Consider the following 27840-nt stretch of genomic DNA (forward strand, 5'->3'; position numbering starts at 1 on the left):
GGGATTCCCCCTATTATAAATCCCTTGTTCCCATCACAAGTACATTTTAAATTGGCTCCGGCTGTATTTTACTCCACTCTAGTTACTTAAAAAAATGAACACAGTAAATATTTCACTAATAAAAATGAAACTGAAGTCATCAATGCAGTTCATCTTCCTTCTATTGTGGCTTTATTCAATCTAAAAACATACAGATTCCTTCATAAAAACACATTTTTCTTTCAACTCTCTTTTCCCACATTTCATTTTCCTCATCATTTACCATCTGACAACATTCCCCTGACCTTCTGAGACACTTTCCAAAAACATTAAGAATGAGTACATGTGTGTTACTGCTCCACAAATGTCTTACTACATTTAATATTGACTACACACTACTTTATAAATGGTGGTTAATAGGTACGTGATTAAGTGTGGGGTAAATAAGCAAGACTCTCTGGTCTTTAGGAATGACTTGGGTTGTTTACTCGGTGCACAGGACAGCGACTCCACGCTCGTAGAAGCTATGTGGATCTTCCTTGGTGGCGATGTCGAAGTCGACGGTGAAGATGAGGTCAGACCTGGTGAAGTTCAGGTAAACGGGCAGAGTCACCTGTGGTGGGCAGAAGGAAAAAAAATTAGATGCAGACAGCAAAAAGAAAAAAATATAATTTAATGGCCTCGTGATTTTCTAAATGCTTTGAGAATATACATTTAATAGAAAGACATCTTGTTGTGTGTCTGTGTTCATACCATGTGTCTCTTCTCAGTGCTGCATTGCGTGATCCATCGGAGCTGAGTGAGAGGCAGCTCCGTGGAGATGGTGTTGGACAGAGACAGCTTGTTGTTGGCACAGGTAGATCCCTGCAGTTTCAGACCTGAGAGCAACAGTGAGCATGTTCGACATTAGAAACAATATAATAGAATAATACAACTCTCTTATCTTGTGGTGACAAACTGGATTCTTATCTTAAGAGTAATTATTGGGGATTTCCTTTCTTTAGTTACCTTCATGAGAAGAATGTTTTTTAGACCAATCTGTTTTTCAGCATGATTAGGCAAAAAAGTACTACACAGATTTCCTGGAAACTTGATGGGAGGGTGGGACATGGGCCAAGACAGCGCCCCTTCAATTTTAGCCACCCCCCACTATCATTAACATTGTGAGATAGGCAAGATAAACATTTTTTCCAGAAAAAAATGCATGGATCTTGGTGAAAAAAATCTGGCATATGTAAGGAACTGATATCTGTAAGTCTTTGAAAGTTGGTCCTGATTGAATTTAATGGGACTGCATGGAGGTGTGTGCTCTACTGAGTGCCATCTACTTTGATAGGTATTTATAAAGACAATTTGGAACCTCACTTAACAGCTGTGTAAAACTCTATATTACTTTGAGCTTTGTTTTTCTGACCTTTGATGCCGAAGCTGCAGGCGTCCAGTGGGGTGCCCTGGGCAGTGGTGACATTAACCTCGAGAGACAGCTCTTCCAGAGACCAGCTGTTTGCCTGTGCCACATACTGGCGCGTTGCGGTGATGTAAGCCTCTGGTACAAACAGGCTGCCGAGGCACACGTGGATGTTCTGGTGAAGTGGAGACGGAAAGAGAAGAGGGATATAACAGTACCGTGAGTGCCTCTGTCAGTTTTTGCAGAATCTATCGCACTATTTAAGACTCCGGTTTTGTGATCCTGTGGATGAACAGCGAACCAAACTACCTTCAGCTCCTTTGCACCCCCACTGGCAGCTCCCTGGGAGATGTGCTGCAGCTGTTTGATCCTCTCACTGAAGTCTGCCACCCACTGGATCACAGTCATGGCAGTTGGGACTGTGTAGCGACACCAGCTGCGAGGGAGGATGCCTACAGAGACAAACAAACATATATACACATTTGTTATTCACTCAAAGCATAATCTGTTTAGTAATAGCTCGCCTGTCAAGAAAAAGAAATTAGTGCAGTTATATCCCCATATTATAACATTTTTTAAAACAAGTTAAATCTATTTAAAAACATAAACAAAGCTGAGTGAAACTGTGAAAGTTTACCTTTAACAAGTTCGCTGATGAGTGTGCGCAGGTCGTTGGTCTGCTTCTTCTTGCCCTCGCACACTTGCACCACATCGGTCAGATCCTGGCGGACCTCCTGCAGCATCTTGCAGCCCATCTTCACCTCACGCTCAAAGAACCTGAACAGTGGGTCCTGGTGGAGGAAGAGGATAATTCATCAAATACAGAGGAACTAGTGACACACAAGGCCAAGTAAGTATGTAAACGTCTCATTACCTCACGAGTCAAGCACAAAAATCTATCAAACACAAGATATTTTCAATGATGTTGAGCAGCTTCCTGCTTATTTTAGGTTTGTCTCTAGAAGACTGTTCCCCAACCAACATTCCTCTTATTTCAGCCATTACCTTGATGTTCTCTACTGTGCGTTTGAGCAGATTGACTGTTTGCGGCATGAGCTGCAGCCAGTTGCAGGCAGTGGTGTGAAGGGTCCTCATCCAGGCGGGCTGGGTGTCAGACGTGGATGCAGAGCGCTCCTTCTTCTCCGTGTCATAGGCAAGGTCATCCTCATCCTCCAACATCTGCATTTTCAGCATCTTACCCATCATGTCAGTGCCTGCGCAGCCCGGCGGAGGGAGCATGTGAGTGGGGAGGGAGGTGGAAAAACAAGGCCATGGTGGGAGGTAGGAGGAAAAGAAATTAATTGTGGTACAAAGAAACATGAAGCTTACCTCAAGGATCCTTCAATTAAAAAAAGGCAAGAAAAAGAAATAGTGGCAGACAAAGAAATTAGGACTACACTGGGTCGGATTAAACACATAAGGAATAAGGCAGCATTTCCAACAAACACATAAATCCCAAATGCATAAATAACCGCATTCATTACTGGACCTGTAAAAGAAATGAATGTAACTAATGTAGGGAGTGAGGTTTTGAGGGTTAATTAAGGGACGGGAGTGAGGATAGAGGGAGTGTGGAGGGAGGTACAAGGGGAGTGTGTTGGAGGTGACGAAACAAAAATGGAGGATTTGATGGGGAGCAAAGGGGATGGGGAGATTTGTGGCAGGTTTGAATCCTGACATGGTGGTGGGATGGGAATGGTATCTTAGCAAAGCGACATGATGGCTGTGAAATACAGCTGCTGGAGGGTGAGGACACGCACACCCTTCCTTTGGGCAGAGCACCTTCTAAAGCATGATGGCTGTGAGCTAAAGCTAAACTGAAATGCAGGACTATGACACACAAAACTACAACTAGGAGATACTAGTGAAGTTAGCTGATGAGAAGATGAGATTAGCGGAAGAAGAACCCTGAACATTTTCTTTGCCACCACGAACAGTGTTCTGCCCAAAGCAGATGTAAATATGAGATCTCGACCATTTCACTGCACCGTGACAGCCTGTCAAAGTAAGAGTTAAAACACTAGAACAGAGAGAGGGACAGATTGTTAATGGTTCATCTGTCCAGCCGACTGAGGAAGAAGAGTGACGATGTGCTGGGTTCCACTCGCTGTGACAAAACACAACAGTACAGACGATGAAGACGACCAGTTGCAGCATCATACCCTGAGTGGTGAGCAGGACCTTCTCAGCATTGCTAGGCAATCCAAGCCAAGATGGAGTTTGAGTGTCGGGAAGCATCTCAACCCAGTGCATGAACTCCTCACGCCTGAAACAAAATCAACAAGACAAGGAATCTTTACTGGTTGAGTTCAGCGGGAACAGTCTTTCAATCTTACACCACAGGGAAAAGGTTAAATAAAACTGACCGAATGCCTTCAGGCATCTTGATATCGTTGTGTCCGTCAACCTTCAGAGCCAGTTTGAACTCGCTGTCGAAGCTTCTCTTGGTGAAGATGCGGTCGAGGAAGGTGATGAGCAGGCGCTGGTCAAACTCGTTGTCGATGCGGCCGCCATAGATGGACTGAGCCATCAGGGTTTTCAGAGCCGCCCAGGGGATCTTGTCTGGTGCGATGTTCTGACGACCCTGTGTGTTTGGAAAGTGGTTTTACATCAATGAGTAAAAAGTTTCCACTGACAGCAAATCATTTTCATGCCGACACATTTAAGGCAGTTTGTAGAATTTGTGCAATATTCCGCTACCTTAGCAGTGTCGTCCAGCCAGGTGTCAACGGTGTCACAGGCAGAGCGGAGGTCCGACTCTCCGAACTCGTATTTCTTGGACCATCCCAGAGGTGCATAGCGCAGACGCTCCTGAATGACTGCATGGAACCAAGCCAGCAGAAAGTACAGACGTGCACGCTCGTTGGGAGCCTGAAGAAACATGGGGGGGAAAGTTATTCAGGAAGTAAATGTATAGAGAACGCATGTAGGTGATTGACGATTTAACTTGTGAAATATATTGTGAGACAAATTCAATTCACCTTGCACATGCGAGCCACAGGGATGCCGCTGAAAGTCCTGAGCATGTTGGCCTTGACACCAGGAGGAGGCTCAAACACAAAGATCCGACCTGCACGGAGCAGATTCACAGGCACCTGGCAGGAAAACACAGTGATGAGAATTTAACGTAGGTAAAAGAACAAGGAGTTTGGGACTAGAGCTACATCAACATTATAAAATGTTTAAAATAACTTTATGAGTGATGTGGTTTACCTTGGGGTTGATCTCCATTGTCAGGAAAAGCCTGAAGCTGGTGTGAGGCTGCATAGAGTGGAGCTTCTTCTCCAGCTGCATGAGCCACCCAGGGGCAAGATGAACGTTCTCCAACATCACCCACCTAGAGGACGATAACAGACAGGCCATAAGTACAACAAAATACAGTGTACACCCTTACAAATACACATTAACAACATCACTCACCTGCCAGACTTGACAGCTGTGTTGATATCTCTGTCGGCCTTGTTGAAGCCCTCAGCAGAACCTGTGTGCAGTAGAAAAACAAAACATTTTATATCGTCACTTATGCCGTTGACTTAGCTTAACAACAAACCTCAGAGCGGATTCCTTCCTTACCAATAGAGATGGAAGTGATTTGTTTGTTCTGCTCAGCAGCGAGATCTCTGACCAATCCGCTGGCATCATAACCTGGTACAGAGCACATCAACACTGGGGTGCTGGGCTTCACCTACAGACACAAGAAAAACCATGTCAGCAACATGCAACAGCAAGTGCTCTGGACAAAAAAATATCAAAAGAAATATTTGACGTTACCTCACTGTCCACGATGTTACCCAGGTCAAGAGGCTGCTCGATGATGTTCATGAAGGTATCTCCCAGAACCTTTGAGACGAAGATGTGGGACATGGCCAACATACGGTCGGGACGGAAGCTCTCAATCAGCAGCAGCTGATGCACTGCCTGGCCAATGGGAGCTGAAACGGAAGATAAGACAGGTCAAAGAACAGCATGTTATTTATTCTTACTTGTCATTAAAATAATACTGTATACACTCACTGGACTGCTTCTCCTCTGCCCACAGATAAGGAACTGCCAGCTCTGGACTGTTGCTCTCAATCCACATGAAGAATTGCTAGAATATCAACACAAAGCCATAATGATCAGCAGGTTCTCTCAGATTATCAGTGAGCTCAGATTTTGTGTAAATGGACCAACAGAATCTGCAACTACTCACATCATCAGCCTCAACTTTGCCCACCAGGTCTTTGAATGCCGGAAGGCGGCTGAGACGGACCATGGCCTCACTCTGCTCAGTGGTCAAACCCTTCACCTTGGGCAGTGACATGCCCGTCAGAACAATCTCCTTACTGCGCAGGAAGTGCTGGAACTCTGTGTCATATGACGGCTCACTGAAAGAGATGGATTTCAAATGGTTCAGATTTGTGCTTGTGGATGTTAACTGAGACTACAGCTTTTATTTTGTTATAAGTTTTGCAATACTTTTGGTGTAATATTGGTGTATTACCTGGTTATGCCCTTCAGGCTGATCCTACCCAGCAGCATGGCAAAGGTAATGTGGTCGTGGTGCAGCATACCTCTGGCTACCCTGTTAAATGCCACCTACATTCAAGAAAACAGACAAATTTATGTCCATTGTATTCACATCAACAAAGAGAGCGGGCCTCTTGTTTTCAAAACGTGTGGTTCAAACCTGGAAGAGGTCCTTGGTGATGACAGCGAGTCTCTGTGAGTGGTCAGTGATGTTCTTGAGGTTGGAGTTCTCATACAGCACTGTGTGGTAGGTGTCCAGGAAAAACTTAAGAGAGTACTGGTACAGGAAGTGCATCTGGAACAAGACAGTAAAACAAAAGTTAGCTTTTATATTGAGATATGTTTGCAGATGAATGATACTGAAACAAGTCGACATGTATCCAGACCTGGTTGAGAGCCTCCATGGTGAAGTAGATGCTGCTGCAGGCTGACGACAGAGACAGGTACTGCTGTGACACAGCCTCCACCTCTGCCATAACGATGTCCGTCTCCTCCACCTTTCTCGTCACCTCGGCCGCCTCCTTCTTCAAGTTCTCCAGTGTGGTGATGATAGTGTCGTCGTCAAGGATACGGCCCTTGACCTCATTGAGGGCCTGCAGCAGAGATTTTTCCAGCTGACGCAGGCGAAGCTGGAACTCGCCTAAAAGGAGAGAGGAGTATTTGGTATTGGCAAGCAATTGGTATTCTGATTTCAGACCATTATTTTACCACAGAGACTCAAGTCTGAATTATCAATCTAAGGCTTAATAATCATTATCCCCAGATTTGTCCCATCAATGTGTTGGTGCCTCTACCCCTTAGTGTCTCACCTTGCAGTTTGAGGAGGTCAGAGCGTTTCTCATCCACATCAGGCCTCTCAGCCTTTAGGACCTCGTTGAGACACTGGCTCTGGAGGCTGCTGCGTGTCACCGTGAAGTTGACAAATGTCACACGAGAACACAAGTCTGGTGCGAACTCCACCTGCATACACAAGAAACACCATATTAAAAAAAACTGAACAACAAGGAAATGCCCTAAATTTACAGATGACTTTCTAATGAGGTTACCTAAGCTACAAAGGAACATTACTCACCGTTGGGTCTCTTGTGGAGAGGAAGATGACAAATGAAGGCGACAGATCGATGTCCTGGTCTCCGAGGGTGATGAGGACACGTCCTCCAGTTCTGCGGACCTCTCTGTTCAGCACTGGGTTCAGGATAGGGTCGTAACTTTCTACATCCTACAGAGCAACAAAAGCGTGAATCACGAAATTCATGAAACTAAAAGGGCAGGTGACCGTGATCAAGTAAAGAGTGCTCAATAACTGCAATTCAGTGTTAAGTAACTGCTCTTACCTGGACCAGCAGTGGGTTTCCAAAACGCAAGGCGCTCTCCAGGTTCTTCCTGAAGGCATCATCCAGGAAACTGGTTCTGGTGATCTTGCGATCTTTGTACTCGTTCATAATGAACTCTGTGGCTTGGCCTGATGGGTCGATGATGAGTGGGTACCTAAAAAGAACAATGGTATAGAACAATCAGCCTAATAGTAATAAGAAACACTGAAGACAACATTACAATTCCAGAAAATAAAGTTACTGACCTGTTGAAGCGCTTGAGCATGATGGCATTCTCAGTGCACAGGTCGTCAGCTGGGAGGGAGTTGGCCTGCCAACGCAGCCTCTCGTCAGCATTGGACAGGTACTCAGTTCTAGCGATATCCGTACGGAACTGTGGGAGAAATTTAGTCCGGATATTAGATTACAGGAAATGCAAAATGTGTGGTTGTGGCTGGTTGAAAGAAACATTGCTGAAAAAAGAACGATAAAAGAAAATACAATGTATGAATAATAACCTGTATTCTATAGCTAAAAACCTAACTTTGCCATAACCTCTTATATGATTGTAACATCTTCATTCTGAGGAATCAAAAAAAACTTTAATGTTTTATATCAACATCTATTATGTTTCTATTAACGTAAATATGAATGGTATTTGTAGATACACATGTGTCTTCAGCACTTCCAAGTACCTGAATGTTTGCCTGCTGCAGGTGATGAGACCAAGTAGTGAACAGGTTCTGTCTCATCTGCTGTTCAAAGTAGCCAGCGTAGGTAATGAATGCTGAAGAGAGTAAACAGTCTCCAGCGATGGTGGACATCTGGTTCTTGAAGGTCTCACTGGTCTTCTCCCAGCGTTCGCTTTCAGCTGACAGACTCTTCAGAAGGGCTGTGCTGCGATTCACCTGAGAGAGAAGATCAATATTTCAGTTTGAAGTGGAATAAAACAGAGCGAAAAAACCCAGAAGCAAAACATTTATCTGATGTTACCTTCGCCTCAACTGCAGCCAGGTCGGCCTTAATGGCCTGGGCCTCTGAGATGAGGACGGCGTACTCCTCCTTGTAGCGAGCGATGCTGGACTCCAGGTCTCTGATCATCTGCTCAACCTCCTCTGCCCTGTTCTTGTTGTCCGTGGCATCATCCTCAAGCTTTTGCAGTTCGCTGCGCAGAGGCTCCACACGCTTCAGCATGTCAGCATAATTGAGCTAAAGGAGTGGAAGAACATGGCATGCATTAAAAGGACAACCCTTTCCACCCTCTTATCATAATCTTCACATTATTTTTGTCTTCTTACTTGAGCAATTGCCCATTTCACCATAGGCCCACAGGCCAGAGAGGCTCTGTTGACACCTTCATAGTTGTAGCCTGGGTTGGAAAGATAGTTCTTCTTCATCTTGTCACGGATGGAATCACTGGATAAAGGAGAAACAGTCCAAGAAGTTAGAAAACGGCAGTACTATTAACAGTCTATATTTACTTATATGTAAGGGGTGGAGAAATTTTGTTAAATCAAAAGAAAGTTAATATTAATTAATAGTATTGGGCTACAGTAATGTAATTTTTGTTTGGCTTGGGGATTGGGATGTAAATTCTATCATCTTTCCAGGGAGAAATGCAAAATCAGGACACTGACAACGATCCAGGATTGATTCCAGTCAGTCAACCACACGTTACCATCAGTTCATGTTCTATTTCTACAAAATCAACCACTGAGACTGTTCCAGAAACCTACAATGAAAAAATAATCACAGATGTTGGTTGATTAATGTACTGATTAAATATAATTTGAGTTTCCATTAGATAAAGACTAAACAGACACTGTTGATGCCGGTACCTCATTTCCTCAGAGGAAAAGTTGATTATGCTGCTGATGAAATTGTCCCTGATAATAACTTGTCTGATTTTTTTCCAGTCATTGGTCTCCTCGCCCAGCATAAGGCAGATAGACTCCAGGGCCAGTTTGACTGCAGCTGGGGGATTGGTCATAGCCCGCACTTCTACTAGGTGCTGCCGCTTAATAGAACTCACCGCTAGTCAGGTGGAAGGAGGAAAGTGTTTGAAAGAGAGGAGGAGTAAGGGGGGGGGAGAAGTTTGGAGAAACAAGAAAGAGGGAGAGGGTGATCTTTAGTGAACAATTGCAGAGTGCATTCTCTCTCATTTCACCTGATCTCCTCTGCGGAGAAGTTAACAATGGTGGGGATGAAGTTCTCCCTCATGATGATGGATCGGATCTGCTTCCAGTCTGTCGTACTCTCCCCCAAGAGCAAGCAGATGGACTCCAGGGCCAACTTCACGGCTGCGGGGGGATTGGCCATGGAACGCACCTCCACCAGGTGCTGCTTCTTAATGGACTTAACAGCTATTAACATCAGGCGAAGAAGGATTATGATAAAGGAAGGGGCAGTGATGGAAGGAGGATGTAAGCAGAGATAGTTGTTAACAAAAATCACTTTGAAATAGCATTGTAATATAATAAAAATGGGGAAAAAACAAAAGAAAAGAAAACGAAAGGTATTTATAACTATTGGATAAAGAAGCTTGGAAAATAATCCTCTATCTTAACAGTACTATAATGCAAATCTCAATTAAACACTCAGAAAACAGAGGTGAGTAAACAAGCAACTGTACCATTCTGAGACTCAATAACAGCAGGCTCCACCTGCTCCAGGTCCTCTTGGACTCTCAGCTGTTTGTCCTTGATCACCACCTGCTGCTTGTACACGGATTCCTGGATCTCCTGGCTCATCACCTGGAATCACAGCAGTAACAGTACAAGTTAATAAATCTAAGTCTTTGCAATACAAAGCTAAATGGAGCTCGTCGGTAGCTGTACAACATGTTATAATACCAAAAAGCTATGTTTGTCTTCTTGGAAAAACATTTCTTCCTGCCTACCTTTTTCTTCTCAGCCTCCTGCTGGTCTTTGACCATCTTCTTCAGTTTGTCGTTGGCAGCAGCATTCTTTGCCTCCAACTCCTGGCTCTTGATTCTCAAGTCACGGCGAAGCTCCTCCACCTTATTGAGGAGTTATCAGAATAATCAGGAAGTGGGACAAGAACTGGCAAATTGACACCTGGTTTGTTAGGGACCAAGTCAAATCTTTACAGATCAAAATTAAGAATAATACTCCATAATTTTACCTGATCGACAGTCTCCTTGATTTTGCGGAGGCCGACGTTAAGGTGCATCTGCTGCTCCTCTAACTCACTGCGTTTCTCATTGAACAGGTTGGCATACTGGTTGATGAAGTCCAGGTAGTGGCGAGGAGTGATAGACATGGTATGACCACCTCGCTTGGCCAGTCGGTTGTTGGCCTGTAACGAGTGGATATCAAGTTTTAAGAACATATATGAAGTATTCATTAGTAGAAGATAAACTTAGACTTTACAATGCATCAATCACATCACTGCAAATATCTTTACCTGGTGAAGTGTCTGGTGCACAAACACACAGCCGTTGATGATAGCCTCGCGATGAGATGGCATCTGGGGCAGTTTGTCGTAGACGATGGGCATGTAGTCTGGCACCTTGTAGTTTGGTTTCTCCAGATCCATCTTGCTTGTGAACTCCTTACCCACCTGATAAAGGGCTCCTGTGGACCAGTCTCCAAACCAGTTCAGCACACACCTGGCATAGGGGAATAAGCGTTTTAATTTAACACAAACTCCACATTTTCCAGAATCCCCCTAGTTTCTCTGATGTCATGTATTAATAATGTTCCTCTACCTGTTGAATAGGGCAGGAGATGTGGCGGCCCTGTCCTTCAGGCCCTCTGATGAGGGGTTCATGGTGAAGACCACATGGAGGTTTCGGATGACCTGACTGGTGAACCACTTATAAAGCTCTTCGTGTGTGTCAAGCATCAGGCCCTCTTTCTGGGCTCCCTCCTTACACTGCGTCATCAGGGTGGCATACTCATCTCCCTCAAACAGACCAGGAACCTACAAAACAGGCGACATAAAAAATATTGAGAACCTGAAAAGTATGTGCCCACTACCCAATGACTACAGAGGGCCACAAAGATGTATCAAGTGGTGCTCTACATCATCCTACTGAGGTCGGCATGTTACCTCTCCATTGGCCAGCAGTGTGTTCATTCTCTCAAGGAAACCAGAATCCAGCACATTGGATTCATCCATGATAAAGGCAATCTTCTCATTCTTGCAGCCAGAGCGACGCAGCACAGTCCGCAGGTCCTCGTCAAAGTCGTCTCCAGTGTATTTCCTGTGTACCTGGAAAAACACACACAGAAGTCAATAAATGCATAAAGACAATTGTATGACTTCACTTCACATAGGTTTACATGCATTTTTACCAACCTTGATCTGGTAGACACTGAGTCCGTTCATCCAGGCTACAAAGCGAGATAGAGTGGTCTTTCCTGCTCCACTCACACCGATCAACAGGAGATGGCCCTGAGGCTGACGGAAAATTCTAGAGAAAAATATATCATCTTTAAAACCCTGCTGATAAAGCAAATACACCAATAAAAAAAATTCTTGGAGGTCAATGAGAACCACTGAACTATAAAATCTCAGAGGCTTTTACTTACCGGTCAATCCTGAGGACGTGGTCCAACACCTCGTTGAAGAGCACCAGAGGGACATCCAGCTCCTCTTCATAGAAGACCTTCAGACGGGCCTTCACATAGTCCCTCAGCTCCTCCTGTTCCACTGGGATGTAGTCCTGCAACCACATACAAGATACTCAGTGTCAATTAAAAGATTTTACAATTTCAGTATCATAACCAAAGCAGAAATCACAGTATAGTCAAAATATCTCAAATTTACCTTGGAGAGCCAGTTGCTGTAGAGGATAGGCCTGGTAAGAGCCTTTTCCTTATCGATGTTGGGAAAGTGTTTGACAGCAACCATGTCAATGTTTTCATCTGTCCACCTTCTCTCTTCATCATCAACCAGCCTGGAAAAGTACAAGACCAACCACTCAGTCACTAAAGGTCTCAAGTCTCAAATCAGTCTTCAATTCAGTTTGTTAATAAATTACATCTCATAATCCAAGCTGTGACTAATACAGCGTAACCTCTCAGTAACTAATGCTCACCTGTCCTGGAAGAGGCGGAGAGCCTCATGGGCCCAGATGCGGATGAGCCCCTCAACAGGCAGAGTCTCAAGTGGGCGCAGGGCCTCAAATATACCCCTCACCCAGCGGGTCATCTCTCTGGGAGAGTAGATGTAGTGAGGCTGGGTGTCCTGAGTGAACCGCTCCTGAGGGGTTAAAGAAACAAAATAAATGTAACTGTGAAAAAATTATATTAAAAAATACTCCTCTTCAGTCTGTACAATGTTTTCTGTGTAAATATGTAGTAAATTGTGTTTTCGTGATGTTGCTCCTTTACCTGAGACATGATGTAGAACTCAACCATAGCAGCAGTGAGAGGCTCAGCATATGTACGTAGGGAGGGAATGAGGCGCAGCATGGCCCGGTTGAAGGTTCCATAAATCTGGGTGAGAGAGGCTGGGCCTGGATAGTCCACATAGACCACAGGGACATGGCGCAGGAACCTAAAAACAGCACACCATGACTTCTCATATACAGTATATTTTTTGGTTATTTCAGGAGTTTTACAATAAAAATACAATTAATATTTTGATATGCAATGTTCTACTCTGTTAAGTCTAATTAATGTACCTGTGTGTAAGAGGCTTTCTGCCAGGATCAGTAGGAGGATTACAGGCACCAACAAACTGGATCCTCTCTAGTTTGACCCAAGTCTGGTCCGAGGTGCGATAGAAACCTCCATGTTCCACCATCTGCAAAGAAACAGGACAAGGGAGTTTTCACATACAATACAAAACCAAACAAATTCAATAATCCTGCAGTTAAAATTTGAAAACATGCATCATACCTGTCTGAGGAAAGAGATGACTCTCTGTGTGCCATATTTGTCCATGTCTGGCAGATTGATCTCATCACAGAACAACACCAGCCATTTGCCCAGCTGGACGGGGGCCAGGACCACACCGTTGGGGGTACGGCGGTACTCACAGTAGTGGTCAAAGGTCTTCAGCAGCAGCTCTGGAGTTGTGGCACTGGAGAAGTTCAGACCCACAACCTGATGGAGAGTAGGAGGAAATTTGGAAATTTAAAAAATGTAGTTTAAGTTGAACTGATTTTTATGATTTCCAATTAATTCTACAACACTTTGATTATGTCTCTTGCCTCCATATCAGGCAAAGCCCTGAGGGCGCTGAACAGGGTCATAGTTTTTCCAGAGCCAGGAGGTCCACACAGCACCAGTGGTTTGTGCTCTGCCAGCCATGTGTAAAGCAAAGCCTCGTGACGAACAGTGTCCAGAGTGGGAACCACGACATCGGGGGATGCCACTTTGTGGGTCTCTACCTCAATCTGGGGCACCTTGCCTTGCCAGGACTGCCATTCACCTGAGATGCACACCTGAGTGGAGAGGAAATATGTTTAGCTTGCCTCCTCGACTTTTAGATACAGAGTAACTTTTCCTTTACTCAGAACAATCAATAGTTGACAAACTCATAGAGGCTGTACCTCGTAGTCAATGATGGGAACATTGGGAGCGGAGGGGAGGGGAACAGTGGTGATACGACGAATATATTCTCCAAGCTCAGCCCTCATCTTCAGCCGTCCATCACCAGAGAAGGACCACAGCACGGCGTAGATTAGGTACCTCTGTAGAAAGATAACATCACAAAATTATTCAGTGTAAAAGTGGTGTACGGCACAAATTATAAGACGGCTGTGCTTCTTTAACGTACACTGAGAGAATACAGAATCTTACCTGCATGTATCTCTCCAGCTGATCAATGGGCATAGGGAAGTCAGGGTGGTTGTTGTTGTACAGAGCCACATTACGGCAGGCCTGGTGCAGCATAGAGCACAGGGAACCCAAACAGCGCAGGCGGGTGAAGTCCATGATGTGCTCCATCTTGGAGGCATGTTCCAAGGCCTTGATCACCAGGCCTGTAGAGGTGAAGTAGGGCTGAAGGATCGCTGCACTGTCACGCTGGATCTAGTGTGAAACACACAGCAGGAAATCAGTGAAGAAGAAATGTTTGAGTCTTACGTAGTTTATTTTTTGTACTTTCATCCTTTTACCTGTAACATCGGTGATGCAGTCTCGTCCTCATCCTCTATGCCCTTCCTCTTGCGCTGAGCTTCATCCTCTCCCTCATCCAGTGGGATACTGCGGATGCGAGCCAGGAAGTTGTTGAAGATCATGTCAGTGCTGAGGACATCCTCACTGAACCAGACCATACCACAGCGAGACACGGTGGCCAGGGTGGCGTACTTCAGGTCCTGTACTTCAAACATCACACGCACCTGTGAAGAAAGGGAGACACTCGGGGTAAATAAACAGTAACTCAGTACAGACAGGATTAAAAATGAGCCAATTGTGCTTGAAGTGCTGTGCTGTTACATTTGGTGGCAAGCTGAGACGCTCTCCGTTAGGCAGGGTAAGCAGTTTGTTGTCATCCAGGACAGAGTTGAGATTTTCAACCCACTCAGGGTCAACATCACCATCAAAGATGATCCACTGGCGCTTCTGCAGTTCACCTCGGACGTTATCAATGATCCTAGAATTGAAAGAATAAGCATCTTGCATGACTTATATCCATAAAGAAAGGGCCACATTGCATGATCAAGATCAGCTGAGTTGACTTTTACTCTTGATTACAAAATTTAACTCACTTCCTGAGGATGTGTGTGAACAAGCCATCAGTCCATTCACGAGTGTTAGGGTCCAGGGTTCCGTACAGGTGATCCTTGCTGATGGCCTTGGGGTCGATGATGTGGGCCATGCCCTCAACACCTTCCAGCCTCTCCAGGGCCTTGAGCAGCACCCTCCACGCCATGGTCTTTCCACTCCCTGAAGGTCCAACCATCATCAGGCCGTGGTTGATCTGTGTGATCTGATACAGCTGGAGCACCTGGAAGATGTTGAGACAAGGTTTCGGAATATTAAAGTCACCTGGATACTGTGGAATTTTATCCTAGAACTCAGGATCCTGAGAACGGAGGACTCAATGACCATCTCTAAAAGTAGCAAGTGAACATAAAAAGTATATGTAACTACATACCTTCTCCACCCACATGGTGCCCACATCATCACCATCTCCATAGGTGAGGTACATCTCCGCACAGACCTTCTTCAGCTCCTCCCTCAGTGCAGTCATCTCTCCTCTGTGGTACTGGACACCAGGGAAGACATCTGACAGAAGGCTGAACAGCAGAGGGATGTCCTCTGCCACCAGCTTGGGAACCATTGTCTCACACACACTCTGGATCAGAATCTACAGTAAACGGGACACAAACTAATTGAATCATTCGCGTTCATCAAGCTAGATTATAAAAATGTCAGGAGTAATGATTAAGCAATGATAAAGCAATACAGAAACTTAATTTTACTACTTTAATAATACTTAATATTAATGTATTTAACTATACCTCCTGTTCAGGAAGGTTCTCAGCGATATCATTTTCGTCAACGACCTCTCCACGCTCAAACTTCTCCCTCTTGATCCTCTGGATGCGCTCACGCTTGACATTACCAGCACTAATCAGCACACTCTTCAGAGCTCGAAGGCCAAAATCGTAGTGACTCTGAGATGACAGCTGCTCGTCGCACAGCCTGAAATAAAGACGAGGAGTAAGTCAGAGAGGATAAACTTAAAATCCTTCCAAAGCTATTTCAACTTTTCTGTACATACTTGAAGAAGGGCACAATCTTTTTAGCCAGGATCTCAGCAGTGCGGAAACCTTGAGAGTAGAGCATGACTTGTGCGATGAGTTGGCGGTCAGGCTTGGTCATGGCCAAGCTGCGGAACAGCTTCTTCAGATTGTCAGGCAGGTTGGAACGGCCAGCGTAGCCAGGGTTCATGGTGATGAAGATGGCCATGTCTGGGCTCACCTTCACCTGCTTGTTCAGGAGCTCTGTGGTGACTGGCACACCTGAGAAGGGGACAGAGGATAAGTCATTTACACTGCAGGTCTCATGTAGAATAATAATAATTTTATGCATCTCATCTAAATTACATGCTTTTAAAATGTTGCCCTGTACCGGGGATTTTTTCTTTTAACCATGCAGTAAGCCAATTTGTTAAATCATCATTATCTGGACATTCTCCTTAACATTCCTGGTTCCATTCATAAAACACTTACTCCTGTCTCTGTTTGGGTTGCTGTGCTCCCTCAAGGCCACCTGGATGTACTGGACCTGCTGGGAGACGGCAGACAGCATTCTCTCCTCCAGACGATTGAACTCATCGAAGCAGCCCCAGGCTCCAACCTGGCACAGACCCACGAAGATACGACCCATGGCCTGAAAAAAAGAAGATGAACAAAAGAGATGCGCAAGTTATATAACCATCATGAGAACCAAATCCTGAATCTGTATTGTCTTACAGCTACAGAGTGGACTAAAAACAAAGAAACACTTGTGCACCTGGAAGTCAAATGTCTCATCACAGTTGAAGACCAGTACAAAGCGGCCAAGCTGGTGACCAAGAGCTTTCACAGACTCAGTCTTTCCTGTGCCAGCAGGACCTAGATGAGAAGAAAAACTCAGTGAAGCTCAGTGTTTTCCATCTAATTTGTTTATTCTCCATTTCTTGTGTGCAATTAAATTTCATACCAAATGGTGATCCACCAAGACGGGCCTCCAGAGCCTGGGTCATGGTCAGATAGCAGCGGTCTGTCAGAGGTGTCTGGACAAGCTTGTCCTGGACACCCAAGTACTCAAAGCCGTAGTTGAACTTGGCATTGGCCATCTGAATGGATAGCTGTTGCAGGACGTCAGTCTGCTTGGGGTCAAAGTAGAAGCGCATCTGGCTGAGCCACTCAAAGGACTTGGAGTTGTCGATCTTGTTCTTGATCAGAGTCCTGCTCACATCACGCTGGTGCACCAGCTCGGTGATCTAAGCGAGAGGAGGAGGGATTTCAGAGAGTTTACATCAAACAAACATTCTTGAAAAAAAATACTGTGAAAAAAATTCCACTGACCAAATGTTCCAGTTTCCTCCTGCGGATGGGAGGCTGCTCCATCAGCACGGTGTCGGCCAACACATTGAGGGTGGCCTCCACATTTGACAGCACACCCTGCATGGGCGTCAGGTCCTCACCACCAGCGATGGTGGTCAATGCAGCCTCAGTGTTCTCAGACCAGGCAATCTGGGCGGAGAGGACGACCAGTTGGGCCTGTGGAAAGAGGACACAGATAAATGAAATTCTGCAACCATTTTTTAAATGTCTAGAATATCAAATGATTGCTCTCTCTGTCGACCTGGTAACGATCAATCCAGTCGATGTACTGGCTCAAGTCGATGGCTGTGCCCTTGTTAAAGGCTGTGACCTCCGTGACTGACTCAGCAAGCAGCTTCGCCAGCGTCACCCTCATCTCCTTCTCCACCAGCGTCAGCCACTCGTTGATCTTAGGGTGATCTGTGATGGAGACCGGTGTCTTGTAGACAATCTCTTCACCCTCGCGGGAGGAGATTCCCAGAACCACAGTGCTGTCCTCGTTCAGAAGGATGCTGGAGACACCAGCAAACATCTTTTTGAAGTGCTTCTGCAGTTTGGCCACATTCTTGCTGTTACCAATGATCTCAAGCAGGTCCTCGTCTCCCACAAAGTAGAACCTGTGAAGAAAAAAAGAATAAATCAATTAATTTAACTTTTGAAGATGCACTACTAAAACAAAGTATATTTCCATATTTCCTCTTTCAGCTCGCTCTGCCTTAGTGTTATCTTCATACCTGGGGAATGAGGATCTCTCTCTCTCCAGGTATTCTCCCAGGGCTTTCTGGATTTTCCCCAGAAGGTCAGCCAAGCGCTCCAGAGACCTCTGTACTCCCTGTATGTTCAGCACGTCCATTACTAAAGGAGACTTTGTTACCTTCTTCATCAGTGCCAAGAACTCTGTGCTGATACTGTGGGATAAAGACAGAGAGAGATTACATAAGGTTTATAGATATAAATAAAAAATGTATAAACTGTTTCCATAAAATGCGGGTCCTTCATTTACCTCGAGAATCTCTGGGTTTCTACTGGCAGCAGATGTTTGATGTCAGCACTGCCTGTGAAGATGCCTTCCAGGTAAACCCAGCGACGCTGGACGTCAATCCAAACATCAAACAGAGCCATGATACGATTCAGCTTGTCCTCCCAGCTCAAGGCATCTTCCTCAAACACCTGGAAGAAAGAACGCATTTAGAAAATGTAATATTCGTACAAAATTAAATTGTTGTAAGAATAAAGACAATATGTAACCGTTTACCTTGTAGTATGGAGACAACTTCATGGCAGACACGCTGTTTATGTGTTCTTTGACCTTGTTGAAGAGGTCATCCCAGCCTCTGATCAGACGACACTTGTTCTGATAGTTCACCAGGTCCAGCTCGTACGAGTTCCACACTTCACGGATCTGAGAACCAGCAAGCACAGACAATTATAGAGTTTTGAGAGACATTTAAAATTTCCTGTAAAGGAAGCTGTAGATAAAAAATATGTTAATCCCTCTGTAAGCATTACAAAAACACGGCATCAAGTCTAACGGATCCTCCCTCTTCACCTGTTTGAGGAACTCCTCCAAAGCCATCTCTCCCTGGGCGACCAGGAGAACATCCTTCACCACCATCTCATTCTTCTGCAGATCTATATCCCAGATCTGTCCCAGGGTCAGCTCAGAGAGGACCCAGTTCACATGCAGACGCTTCATCAGCTGCTTCCAGTGACGGTCCTTCAGAGCCTCTGATTTCAGCTCAATCACCAACATGTTGACCTGGAGAGAGAAAGTAAGACGCAAAGACTTTAATAACCCAGAATTTCATTTTCATCTTTTGGCTAACTTTGTGCTCAGTGGGGAGAAAAACTTGCTGCCTGACCTTCATGTATCCTTTAAGCAGCCTCTGGACGAACTCGTACGAGGCATACTGTCTCAGTCGTGCTTGGAAGTTCTTCAGCTGGTTCAGAAGACCATCTAGACTCTGACGAAGCTACAAACACACAAGAACAACATTAGAACTGTTAAATTAAAGACATTTTACGTATTAACGGAGAGCTTCACTAATCTGAATGATTACTGTGTATTTTACCTTGCGAGGCTGCACAGACACCCATGGCTGATCTTTCATCTGGTCGATTTGCTCCCAAACCCTTCCCAGCTCAGACCACACCTCCTTCAGGTCATGCAGCTCCTCCAGTGCCACCTACAAGTCCCCACAAAGACAGAAATGAGCCCAAATAAAAGTATTTATTTGGTCATCTATTTTGTCTTGGAATAAGTCTCTTCATAGTTTGATCTTCAACTTATGACTTCAACTTTTATGTGAATGTGTGCAGGAATTACCTGCACCCTCTCTTCACTGCCGCTGAGCAGGCCAGTGTCAGTGAGCTCCAGGGCCTCTTTGGCACGGGCGCACTTCTCCCTTTCAACCTTCAGACGGCCAAAGTTGCCTTCATAGATGGTCAAGGACTGAATAGCCTCCTCTGGACGCAGGTTACCCTGATGGAACAGGTTATCCATTACACATTAAAGACGTTTGATGAAATTATCTCTAGTGAATGAAGGTCACGTAAAGGTGTCTCTTCTTTTTACGAAAATGTATGAATCTCTTGGTATGATAATAATAACATGACTCTTTCTCTTACAGCAACTGGTTTGGTCTTTTCCCACTCGTTGAGCAAGTCAGTGGTGCGGTTTTCCACAGCTTTGTCCTCCTGAACAATCTTCAATTGCAGGTTGGCCACCTGCTGCTGGATAGCAGTATCTTTACGCTTCATGATGTCACTGAAGGCACCCCATTCACCTTCAATGTTGTCGATGTAGAGCCAAGATGGTGGGAACTGGAATCTCTGCTTCTCCAGCAAACGCTGCCCATTGCGGAACAACTGGAGGTAAAGGGGGAAGAACCTCATTAGATCTTATAATTGTCTTTGAAGCATGCCGTTATTTAAAAGGGATGTACGAAAAAGGATACTGAATGTTTTCGAGTACTTACGTCCACATTTTTCTCAAACTGTTTGATCTTGCGCTTCAAGGTCTGGACATATGTGATGAAGTTAACAGCATCTGAAGTGCTGGCTGTGTCCACAGAGTGTTGCTCCAGATCTTGACGGGACTTGGTGACGGAACAGAAAAGCGCGGTTAAATTGTAGTTCAGAGAATAACCTTTTAATTTTCTAATATAAATAATATTATTCATTACCTTGGAGATCTGGGCATGGAAGTCCTGCATGTTCTGGCCAAGCATCTGTCCAAACTTGCTGAGGACTTCTTTGTGCCAGGAGTCATACTTCAAGTTAACCTTGGACTGGACCTGTTTTCAGGGTCAAACAAAAATGCAGTAAAAATTAAATTTGATTATGATTGATTAAAAATAAAAATAACATTGCAGTGGGACAGTCATTTTTGTAAGAAACAGCTCTCAAATACAACACCTAGAACAGTTAGTCATCATTACCTTGCCATAGTCTATGACCGCAGGTCCAAACTCTTTCCGTGTCTCTGCATTGTCAAATGTTCCACGTGCTTTCCGGATTTGGACTAGCAGGGCCTGCCACTTGGTGAGATCTTCACCCAGACGGTTGTAGATGTTCTCTGCTTGCATGTCCCACAAGCACTGGTACTGCAGCCACACCTGGACAGGACCAACAAAGACAAGTCAAAGGTTAAAAGTGCTATGTTAAAAGGACACACAGTCATCAAGCTGTCCAATCAGAAGTAAGATTAAAGTGTGATGACGAGATTTTATTTCTTGTTATCTAAGGCCAATGAGGCTCTTACCTTGACATACTGCTCCACTTCACTGACAATGTCTTCAACTGCATTGTAGGACTCCTCTAAGGCTGCAGGGCCATCTGGCATTCTGGTCAGAGCATTTCTGTAGAACTTCTCCTCCTCTGACAACTCGTAGTGGACGCCCACCTGGAGAGGAAGATCAGACTTGTTTAGATAAAGATCTTTATGTCTCTCACTAACTCATATCTGAGCTATGGGATACCACGGACAAGCTGAGACTCATGTCTAGACCACACGGTGTATACCTGGTATCTCTGGCTCTGGATCCTGGGCAGAGAAAGGATGACCATCTTCCAGGCAAACATCTCCTGGTAAAGCTTGTAGCGACAGTCTTCAATCGGGGGATTCAGATAGATGACCTGGTTAGTTATCCTCAGCTCATGGACAACATTCTGGGGATAAAAAAAAAAATAAGAGGGTCAATTCTGCCCATGTATGCAACATGTCCTAGGTATTAAAATGAATCTATATACATTAAAACAAAACAGGGCATAAAGCAATACAAGGTCCACTGTTACAATGCTTACCTTAATCTTGGGCTCGCCTCCAGGTTTGTGGCTCACTTGTGGAGCCTCGGTGTCCATGTCCACATCAGCCTTGTCCTCTATCTGGCCACGGAGCACCTGAGTCCAGGCTTTAAGGCCGGCCTGCAGACGCACTCCCAGGATGCGTTCAATCTACGGAAACAGAACCAAAATAAATACATTAGTGCCAATTTCAAACCAACCACATGTGAAGAATAAGAATTTCAGCAACCCTTCATTTTGGTATCAAACTGAATGAGAGTGACAAATAGTATTTGGTTAATATGTGGTACCAACCTCAATGTCAAGCTTGTTGACCCAGATGGGCAGGTTGGAGTAGGAGTGCAAATTTAGGTCATCCACTGCCTTCTGGACTCGGTTGAGGATTTCAGAGAAGGTCTTGTGGTCAAACATGCACGTCTCCAGAGAGCGAACCTCCAAGTCTATTTTCTCCTCAATCAGTAAGAGGTCATCAACCTGGAAATCACATACAACAGAGACAAATATGTTTGTTAGTGATGATTTAACATCTGTCGTTTAAATCTTAAAAGACAACAAGTCAATATTCCTACAGAGTGTACACTTCTGAATATTAATGTCTCCACACTGACCTTTTCCTGGAAGTTGAACACTGTCTCAGCCAGCCTCTGAACATAAGGATCCAGCTTGTAGGACTCCCAGACCAGAGTGATGCCTTCAGTAACAAGAGCCTGAACCTCTTTCTTCAGCCCAGCCACCAGCAGGGAGATAGAAATCCTCTCCTCCACCTTCTCACAAGTGCGCTCGTAGGTGCGAACACTCTCGATCAAGGAGATGGCGAACGGGTACAGCTGGTTAGCTTGGTGGGCCTTGTTGACGATGGCCAAGGGAACACGGAAGCTCAGCCACTTGAGGTTGCGGACCTCTTTGGACAAGGTGATGATCTCTGGGAGGAAGTTGACTTTAAGCTTGAGCATGTTTCCTGTACGTCCACGGGCACGAGTACTCTCAATGGTGAAGATGCGGCCAGATACACCGAGGTTACGCTGCTGTACCTGAATTACAATAGAAAGAATTGACAATTAATACAAATATTGAGTAATATTTGACAAAGAAAATAAAAATTTGCAGTATTTAAGATTCATTATGATCAAATCCATACCTTACGAGCCCAATCATCAAATATCTCTTGAGTGTTGAGTTTGGCCCTGAAGCTATCTCCATCCTGCTTTAGCTTCAGCCCCTCCACGTGGTTCTCCCAGCCTTTTCCCAGAACATCCTCCACCCTCTTCATGTAGGCAGTCAGCTGACGGTCAATCTGCTTGGCCCAGATGATGGATCCAGACACAGGTGGCAGGTCGCGGACGTGGCTCATCTTACAGGCCTGGCTCTGAGGATACTGCACTTTGAACTTGTCGTGCAGAGACTCAATGTCGTCTTTCACGCGCTGGATGAGCTGCGTCTGGTACTCCCGGATGGCACCGCGGATGTGGGGGCGCACAAACAGAGCGTTGAAGCGGGAGAAGATGCGAAACATCTCGTTGGCATTCTTGGCAGTTCCCAGCTGATCACGCAGGCGGGCAGTGATGCGGGTCTCTACGCGGTCGATGCGCTCATCGTAACGCTTCATGGCAGCTTCCCAGGCTTCCATGCCTTCCTTAGACACATCCAGACCATCAACCTCTTTGACGTTCTCATATGCCAGGTTGACCTCCTCGATAGCGTTGGCATCGGCCGCATCAAAGAGAACTCCAGCTACCTTCATATCTTGAGGTTCAACTGTCTCCCCGGGAGCATGCTGGGGCAGAGCAGAGACCTGGAGACAAAAGTGCATAAAACAGACATTAATCTCTACAATGGAAGGCTCTACATAAAGAGAACAAGTTAAGTTAGTGAGGCAACTGTTAGGTAAGGCAACTGTGAACTGTATAAAACTTATAGTTTAAATTTTACCTGAGGCCTCAGCACACGGACGATGACAGCCCTCAGCTGCTCGTGCTGCCGTCTGAAACGTCTCATGTGGTCCAGTCGGGATTGGAGCTTCCTGTGGGCTGGGCTCAGACGCCACACCATCTTCAGGTTCTCCTCTCTCTTCCTCTTCACAATGTCCCTCAGAAGCACCTGGAGTTTCTCATACTCATCCTCCCAGGTCTGGAACACCTCGAAGCAAGCCACCATCACCTGCACACAGAATTTTAAAAGGACATTTAGTCATGATACATTACATTTCTTAGGAGCTGAAGTAAGCGTGTACTTCTAAAAACCACACTAACCTTTTCAAATTCCTCGTAGGCAACATGCATGAGCTTCCTGGTGCCCAAAACCTTGAGGAGCTGGGAGCTCAAGTCCCTGGAGATGGCCTCTACAAGACGCAGGGCTCTCTGGATAGGGTACTTGGTGTTTCTAATCTTTTTCAGGTGAGTGAAAATGGCCATCAGCGCCTGGCGGATCTTATCGAGCTCTGAGGCAGAGAGCAGGTCATTGAGAGGGAAATCCTTCATCAGAGGATTGTAGTCATTCACAGTCTCGACAGCCTGTTTCAGACCTGTGTGAAGTAGAGCAAGCAAAAAACAATTGTAAGCAAAAGGAATTTGAGTAAAACATTTAAACCTTCTGATTGGCTGTTACTCACCAGTGTCAGTGTCAAAGCTGACGGTAGCATGGAAACGTTTGCCATGTTTGAGGATGTCCAGTGTGAGCAGAACCTCCGGGCTCTCTCTCTTCTCTTGGATCCTGTTGAGGGCTCGTTCCAGGTTCAACCAGAAACTGATCTCCTGCAAAGCTGTGCCCGAAGCGGGGTCACGATCGAGCTTTGTCACCTGATAAAAGGATGTTGGCAGAGACAAATAGTCTTGGTGGTTGGTATCAGGCATAAATATTTCCCCGTACACCTTTGATTAAATTTGAGACAGAAACACAGGAAAGCCCCTCACCTTTTGGATCTCCCGAATCCAGCGGTTGACTCCAGATTGCAGCTGGTTAAGGAAGGTCGGGTCCTCCACTTTGTCGCCAAAGTCAGTGACCTTAGGCTTCTCTCCATGCTCATAGCACTGCTTGGCGATGTTTGCGATGATGGGGTGGATGAGCAGGCTGATCTCAGGGATCTCAATGTTCTGCTGCAGGTGGAGAAGTCCCATCTCCAGCTCTGCAATCTTTTTCTCAACCGAGGGAGCCATCTTATCGCCATCTCTAGAAGGTGAATACAGAGATTTAGGGGCTTTGGAGGAATTTGTCACCTATACTACTAGATTCAAAGTTTGTGATGCAGTTAATTTCATTGGTTTTGAAACCATCAAAAATGACACATCCTTAGAAATTACCTGTCAGCCTTGCCAGACTCGCGGATGTAAGACTTGAAGAAAGGCGCAACGGCATTGCTGATGAAAGAGTGGAGTGTCTCATAGGGAGAATCCTCACTCAAGGTCAGAACTCGAACTTGGGTGGAAATCGGCTTGTCTGCATCAATGACTACGGTCCTCTTGATCAAAGCCAAGCTGCAGGGGAAGAAAAACACATTCACAGAATTAACAGAAGTGAAAGCTGAGTGTCGTGCCTTTTCTCCATATAACAATTTTCATGATTTAGATGCATAATTTACCTGTTGGACTTGATCCCATAGTGTATATCAATGCTGATGTTATAGGTGATGCACTCTTTCTCCTCCTCACCTTCATCTCCAACATCCTCTGTGTGAAGAATAAATAGATATGAATGTGTTATGTGGACAAATAAGACATTTCAAGAAATCATATTCAATGCACAGATATTTTAAGTGATGATCAGTGTGTGTTCGCAGTTGCTGTCTAATATCCAGTTATTGAGGATCAGGATAATTATCTCCTAACGAGTAAAAAACATCATAACTATAACAATGTCATTTTTTTGTATTTCTACATTTAATAACCACCATATCATCAAGATAAGCTGCGTGCTGACGTGGTTTATAATGTACTAATCACCTTTTAGAGACGGGGTTAGGGTTAGAAAGCAATAACAGTTGTTTGCTCGAGGCCCAAAAACTGCTCAGCTACTCATGGTAGCTAAGGGCTAAGTTAGTGGGCCATTTCACAGCAGGATGACGGTGCAATCTGACTGTTCGGTCTGACTCCATCCATCTTTGTCCCCACCCTTCTTTTGCAAGCCAGCCTGTGGCGTGTAGGAAGAGATAGCCATCTGCAGACAACGCACTCTCTGCATGGCGGCATCAGTATTCTCAGTGCAAAAAAGTGATTATTGAGGGTGGGAATCCAAAACCTTCAGGCTCAGCCTCTGCGTCTGGCTGGTCATGTGCAGTATCAAGGGACCAAGGTTCAGTGCTCATGACACATTAATGAGGGCAGGAAGCTCTGGAGCTCAGGATGTATTGTCCCGAGGGGAAAGTGAACATAATGTGTTCATTGACACAAGCTGACTCACATGATAAAACCCCCAAGAAGGTGGATAAAACAGGACTGGTGCTTCTGACAATGGTTTCCTTGTGTTTTTAAATAGCACCTTGTGTTGGTTTTATTCTCTTCTGCGCACCCAGATATCAACTTTTGTCATCCTTCTTACAAATAAACTGCAGTTTTACATAAACGAAAATGCTACTGCTAACTTGCATTAAATTAAACATTACATTAGCAAAACCATTTGATCAACTAATGCTCAATTTAACAAGTATTACACCTTTAAAGGATCAGACAGTTGCCATTGAGCACATGACATCTGCAGTGGAAGGATACTGGGTTATGCTGAGCGGTTTTTTCCGTCCCCACCCATTGTGGCGTAGTTCCCTTTTCAATGAAGTGTAATGATGGAGGTAGCGAGCTAGCTCAGTGTTGTTATGGCTGTCAAATGACACCGGCCAGCCTTCAACGTGTATTTATGAAAACACTGTTGGTTTTAAAACTATCACTGTTGCGTTCATGATATTTAATGACGCTGCTGAATGTACCTTTGAGAGCGCTCCTCTCCACCAGGATGGTTTGAACTTGGGGATCGCCCAGGAACTTCCTCATCTGCTCCACGGCGCTCTTCTCCTCCAGGGCGCTTTCCAGAGAGGCCGGGGCCTCGCCGCCATCTTCCAGGAGCAGCGGTATCAGTTTGCGGATGTGCTTCTGCAGGACCGAGGTGTCGGCCACCGTCTGAACGGCGGACACCTCCATGGTGCCGGAGTTCTCCTCCGTCCCTCCGCCGTCAGACATTCTTTCCGAGGCGGCGGACGAGGTGGTGTCGCGGGGGTGAGACTGAACAAAGAGCCGGGACTGACGTTAAGTAGCAGGCTGCAGGGTCTGGGTGGACGCTGGCTGCTGCTCTGTCAAAACGCCGCAACCCTGCCCAATACAGATTTATCCGCGCAAGGGATTGTGGGACGCGAAGTTCAATGGATGGGTATCTCACTGGGCTGTAATCAGCTTGAAAACTGCAATTCCCAGGATGCATTTCTCTCATTCTATCTATCTATTTTCTTTCTGTCTGTCGATAGGGGGCGAAAGGGAGTCGTCTCCAATGATGCAGCTGAAAATCATCTGCAACTAAAACTTTCAAAAACCAAAGTGACAAAGTGGCAAAGCTTTAAATATAATATCACTTATTCATTGGTTGTATAATGGTATGAAATAAAAATTGCTATAAGATAATGATAATCACAATCTGACAGATATGAGCATAACAAGTAGACTTTTGCTGACTCATACAATCAATAATGAATGAGTTGCATGAATTCGTCACTCACCCTCTAAGTTATTTTTTATTACTTATTACTTTATTACTTACATATTTTCAAACCAAATCATCCAGATCCATCGAGAATTAAAGCCACTTTTTAAAAGAAAATGCACATTTTATTCTATTCTGTATATTTATCGTATTAAAAACATTTTACTATCATTATGAATGTTTTATTTTGTGTGTAACTTGGTCCCACAAGTTACACACAAAACTTTTTTATCCTACTCTCTTTATTTATTGAAATTAAAAATCTTTTTATAGCATTACAATATATGATCTGATTAGCTTTCTTTGGTTGCTGTTCTTTTATTCTCCTTTTTTCTGTGAGGTACTTTGTAACTTTGTTATATATAATGTTTAATAAATACAGTTTCTTGCTGTTATTATTATGTCTTTTATTGAATCACCCTGAATAGTGTGGTTTGAATTTGAGTCAGCTCAGGAGACACACCTATAAGGTCAATAACGCTTAAACTTTGAGCTCCAGCAGGAAACAGCCAGGATCCATTACAGTATGATTCATTTATTAATAAACACTGGATGTGGTGCATGGAATTGAGCTTTTAGGATAGGCCAATGTAGAAATGCATCCTTGGTTGGAACAATTAGAGCTTCGTCATATT

General features: G+C 44.8%; 1 protein-coding gene across 1 annotated transcript; it reads right to left on the reverse strand.

Annotated features, from left to right (window-relative positions):
* Positions 1 to 143: 143 nt before the first annotated feature.
* dync1h1 (dynein, cytoplasmic 1, heavy chain 1) lies at positions 144 to 26827 on the reverse strand. Its single transcript, XM_035167264.2, has 78 exons — positions 26442 to 26827; positions 25104 to 25191; positions 24826 to 24999; positions 24439 to 24694; positions 24138 to 24324; positions 23779 to 24050; positions 23459 to 23686; positions 22668 to 23321; positions 22138 to 22560; positions 21824 to 22003; positions 21530 to 21679; positions 21248 to 21394; positions 20988 to 21128; positions 20665 to 20841; positions 20410 to 20520; positions 20203 to 20322; positions 19853 to 20092; positions 19551 to 19706; positions 19297 to 19410; positions 19087 to 19197; positions 18774 to 18983; positions 18480 to 18626; positions 18228 to 18394; positions 17959 to 18132; positions 17487 to 17841; positions 17207 to 17401; positions 16839 to 17121; positions 16650 to 16750; positions 16367 to 16526; positions 15916 to 16156; positions 15653 to 15836; positions 15286 to 15498; positions 14897 to 15135; positions 14625 to 14781; positions 14303 to 14527; positions 13986 to 14216; positions 13736 to 13876; positions 13394 to 13627; positions 13080 to 13286; positions 12863 to 12984; positions 12570 to 12735; positions 12275 to 12438; positions 12004 to 12133; positions 11766 to 11899; positions 11533 to 11647; positions 11284 to 11445; positions 10940 to 11154; positions 10636 to 10840; positions 10354 to 10527; positions 10109 to 10228; positions 9842 to 9962; positions 9377 to 9572; positions 8508 to 8625; positions 8203 to 8418; positions 7905 to 8117; positions 7476 to 7603; positions 7231 to 7384; positions 6969 to 7115; positions 6706 to 6856; positions 6283 to 6536; positions 6057 to 6191; positions 5871 to 5965; positions 5580 to 5754; positions 5402 to 5477; positions 5159 to 5319; positions 4961 to 5072; positions 4808 to 4868; positions 4601 to 4724; positions 4369 to 4482; positions 4088 to 4258; positions 3754 to 3971; positions 3550 to 3653; positions 2393 to 2601; positions 2025 to 2178; positions 1697 to 1839; positions 1394 to 1562; positions 733 to 857; positions 144 to 592 (listed from the first exon to the last, which is right to left on the reverse strand). The coding sequence occupies exons 1-78, from the start codon at positions 26689 to 26691 to the stop codon at positions 464 to 466; spliced, it is 13923 nt and encodes a 4640-aa protein (XP_035023155.2). The 5' UTR covers positions 26692 to 26827; the 3' UTR covers positions 144 to 463.
* Positions 26828 to 27840: the final 1013 nt, after the last annotated feature.

This window comes from Hippoglossus stenolepis, chromosome 10 (genome assembly GCF_022539355.2).
Source record: "Hippoglossus stenolepis isolate QCI-W04-F060 chromosome 10, HSTE1.2, whole genome shotgun sequence".
In the NCBI taxonomy this organism is placed as follows: Eukaryota; Metazoa; Chordata; class Actinopteri; order Pleuronectiformes; family Pleuronectidae; genus Hippoglossus; species Hippoglossus stenolepis.

Excerpts from the sequence above, each read along its gene's own strand:
- dync1h1 (XM_035167264.2), bottom strand. The coding sequence starts at position 26,691 with ATGTCTGACGGCGGAGGGACGGAGGAGAACTCCGGCACCATGGAGGTG. Across the intron at positions 22,561-22,667 it reads TTGATGATTGGGCTCGTAAG|GTACAGCAGCGTAACCTCGG; the intron begins GTATGGATTTGA and ends ATTGTAATTCAG. Across the intron at positions 3,972-4,087 it reads GGCTGGACGACACTGCTAAG|GGTCGTCAGAACATCGCACC; the intron begins GTAGCGGAATAT and ends CCAAACACACAG.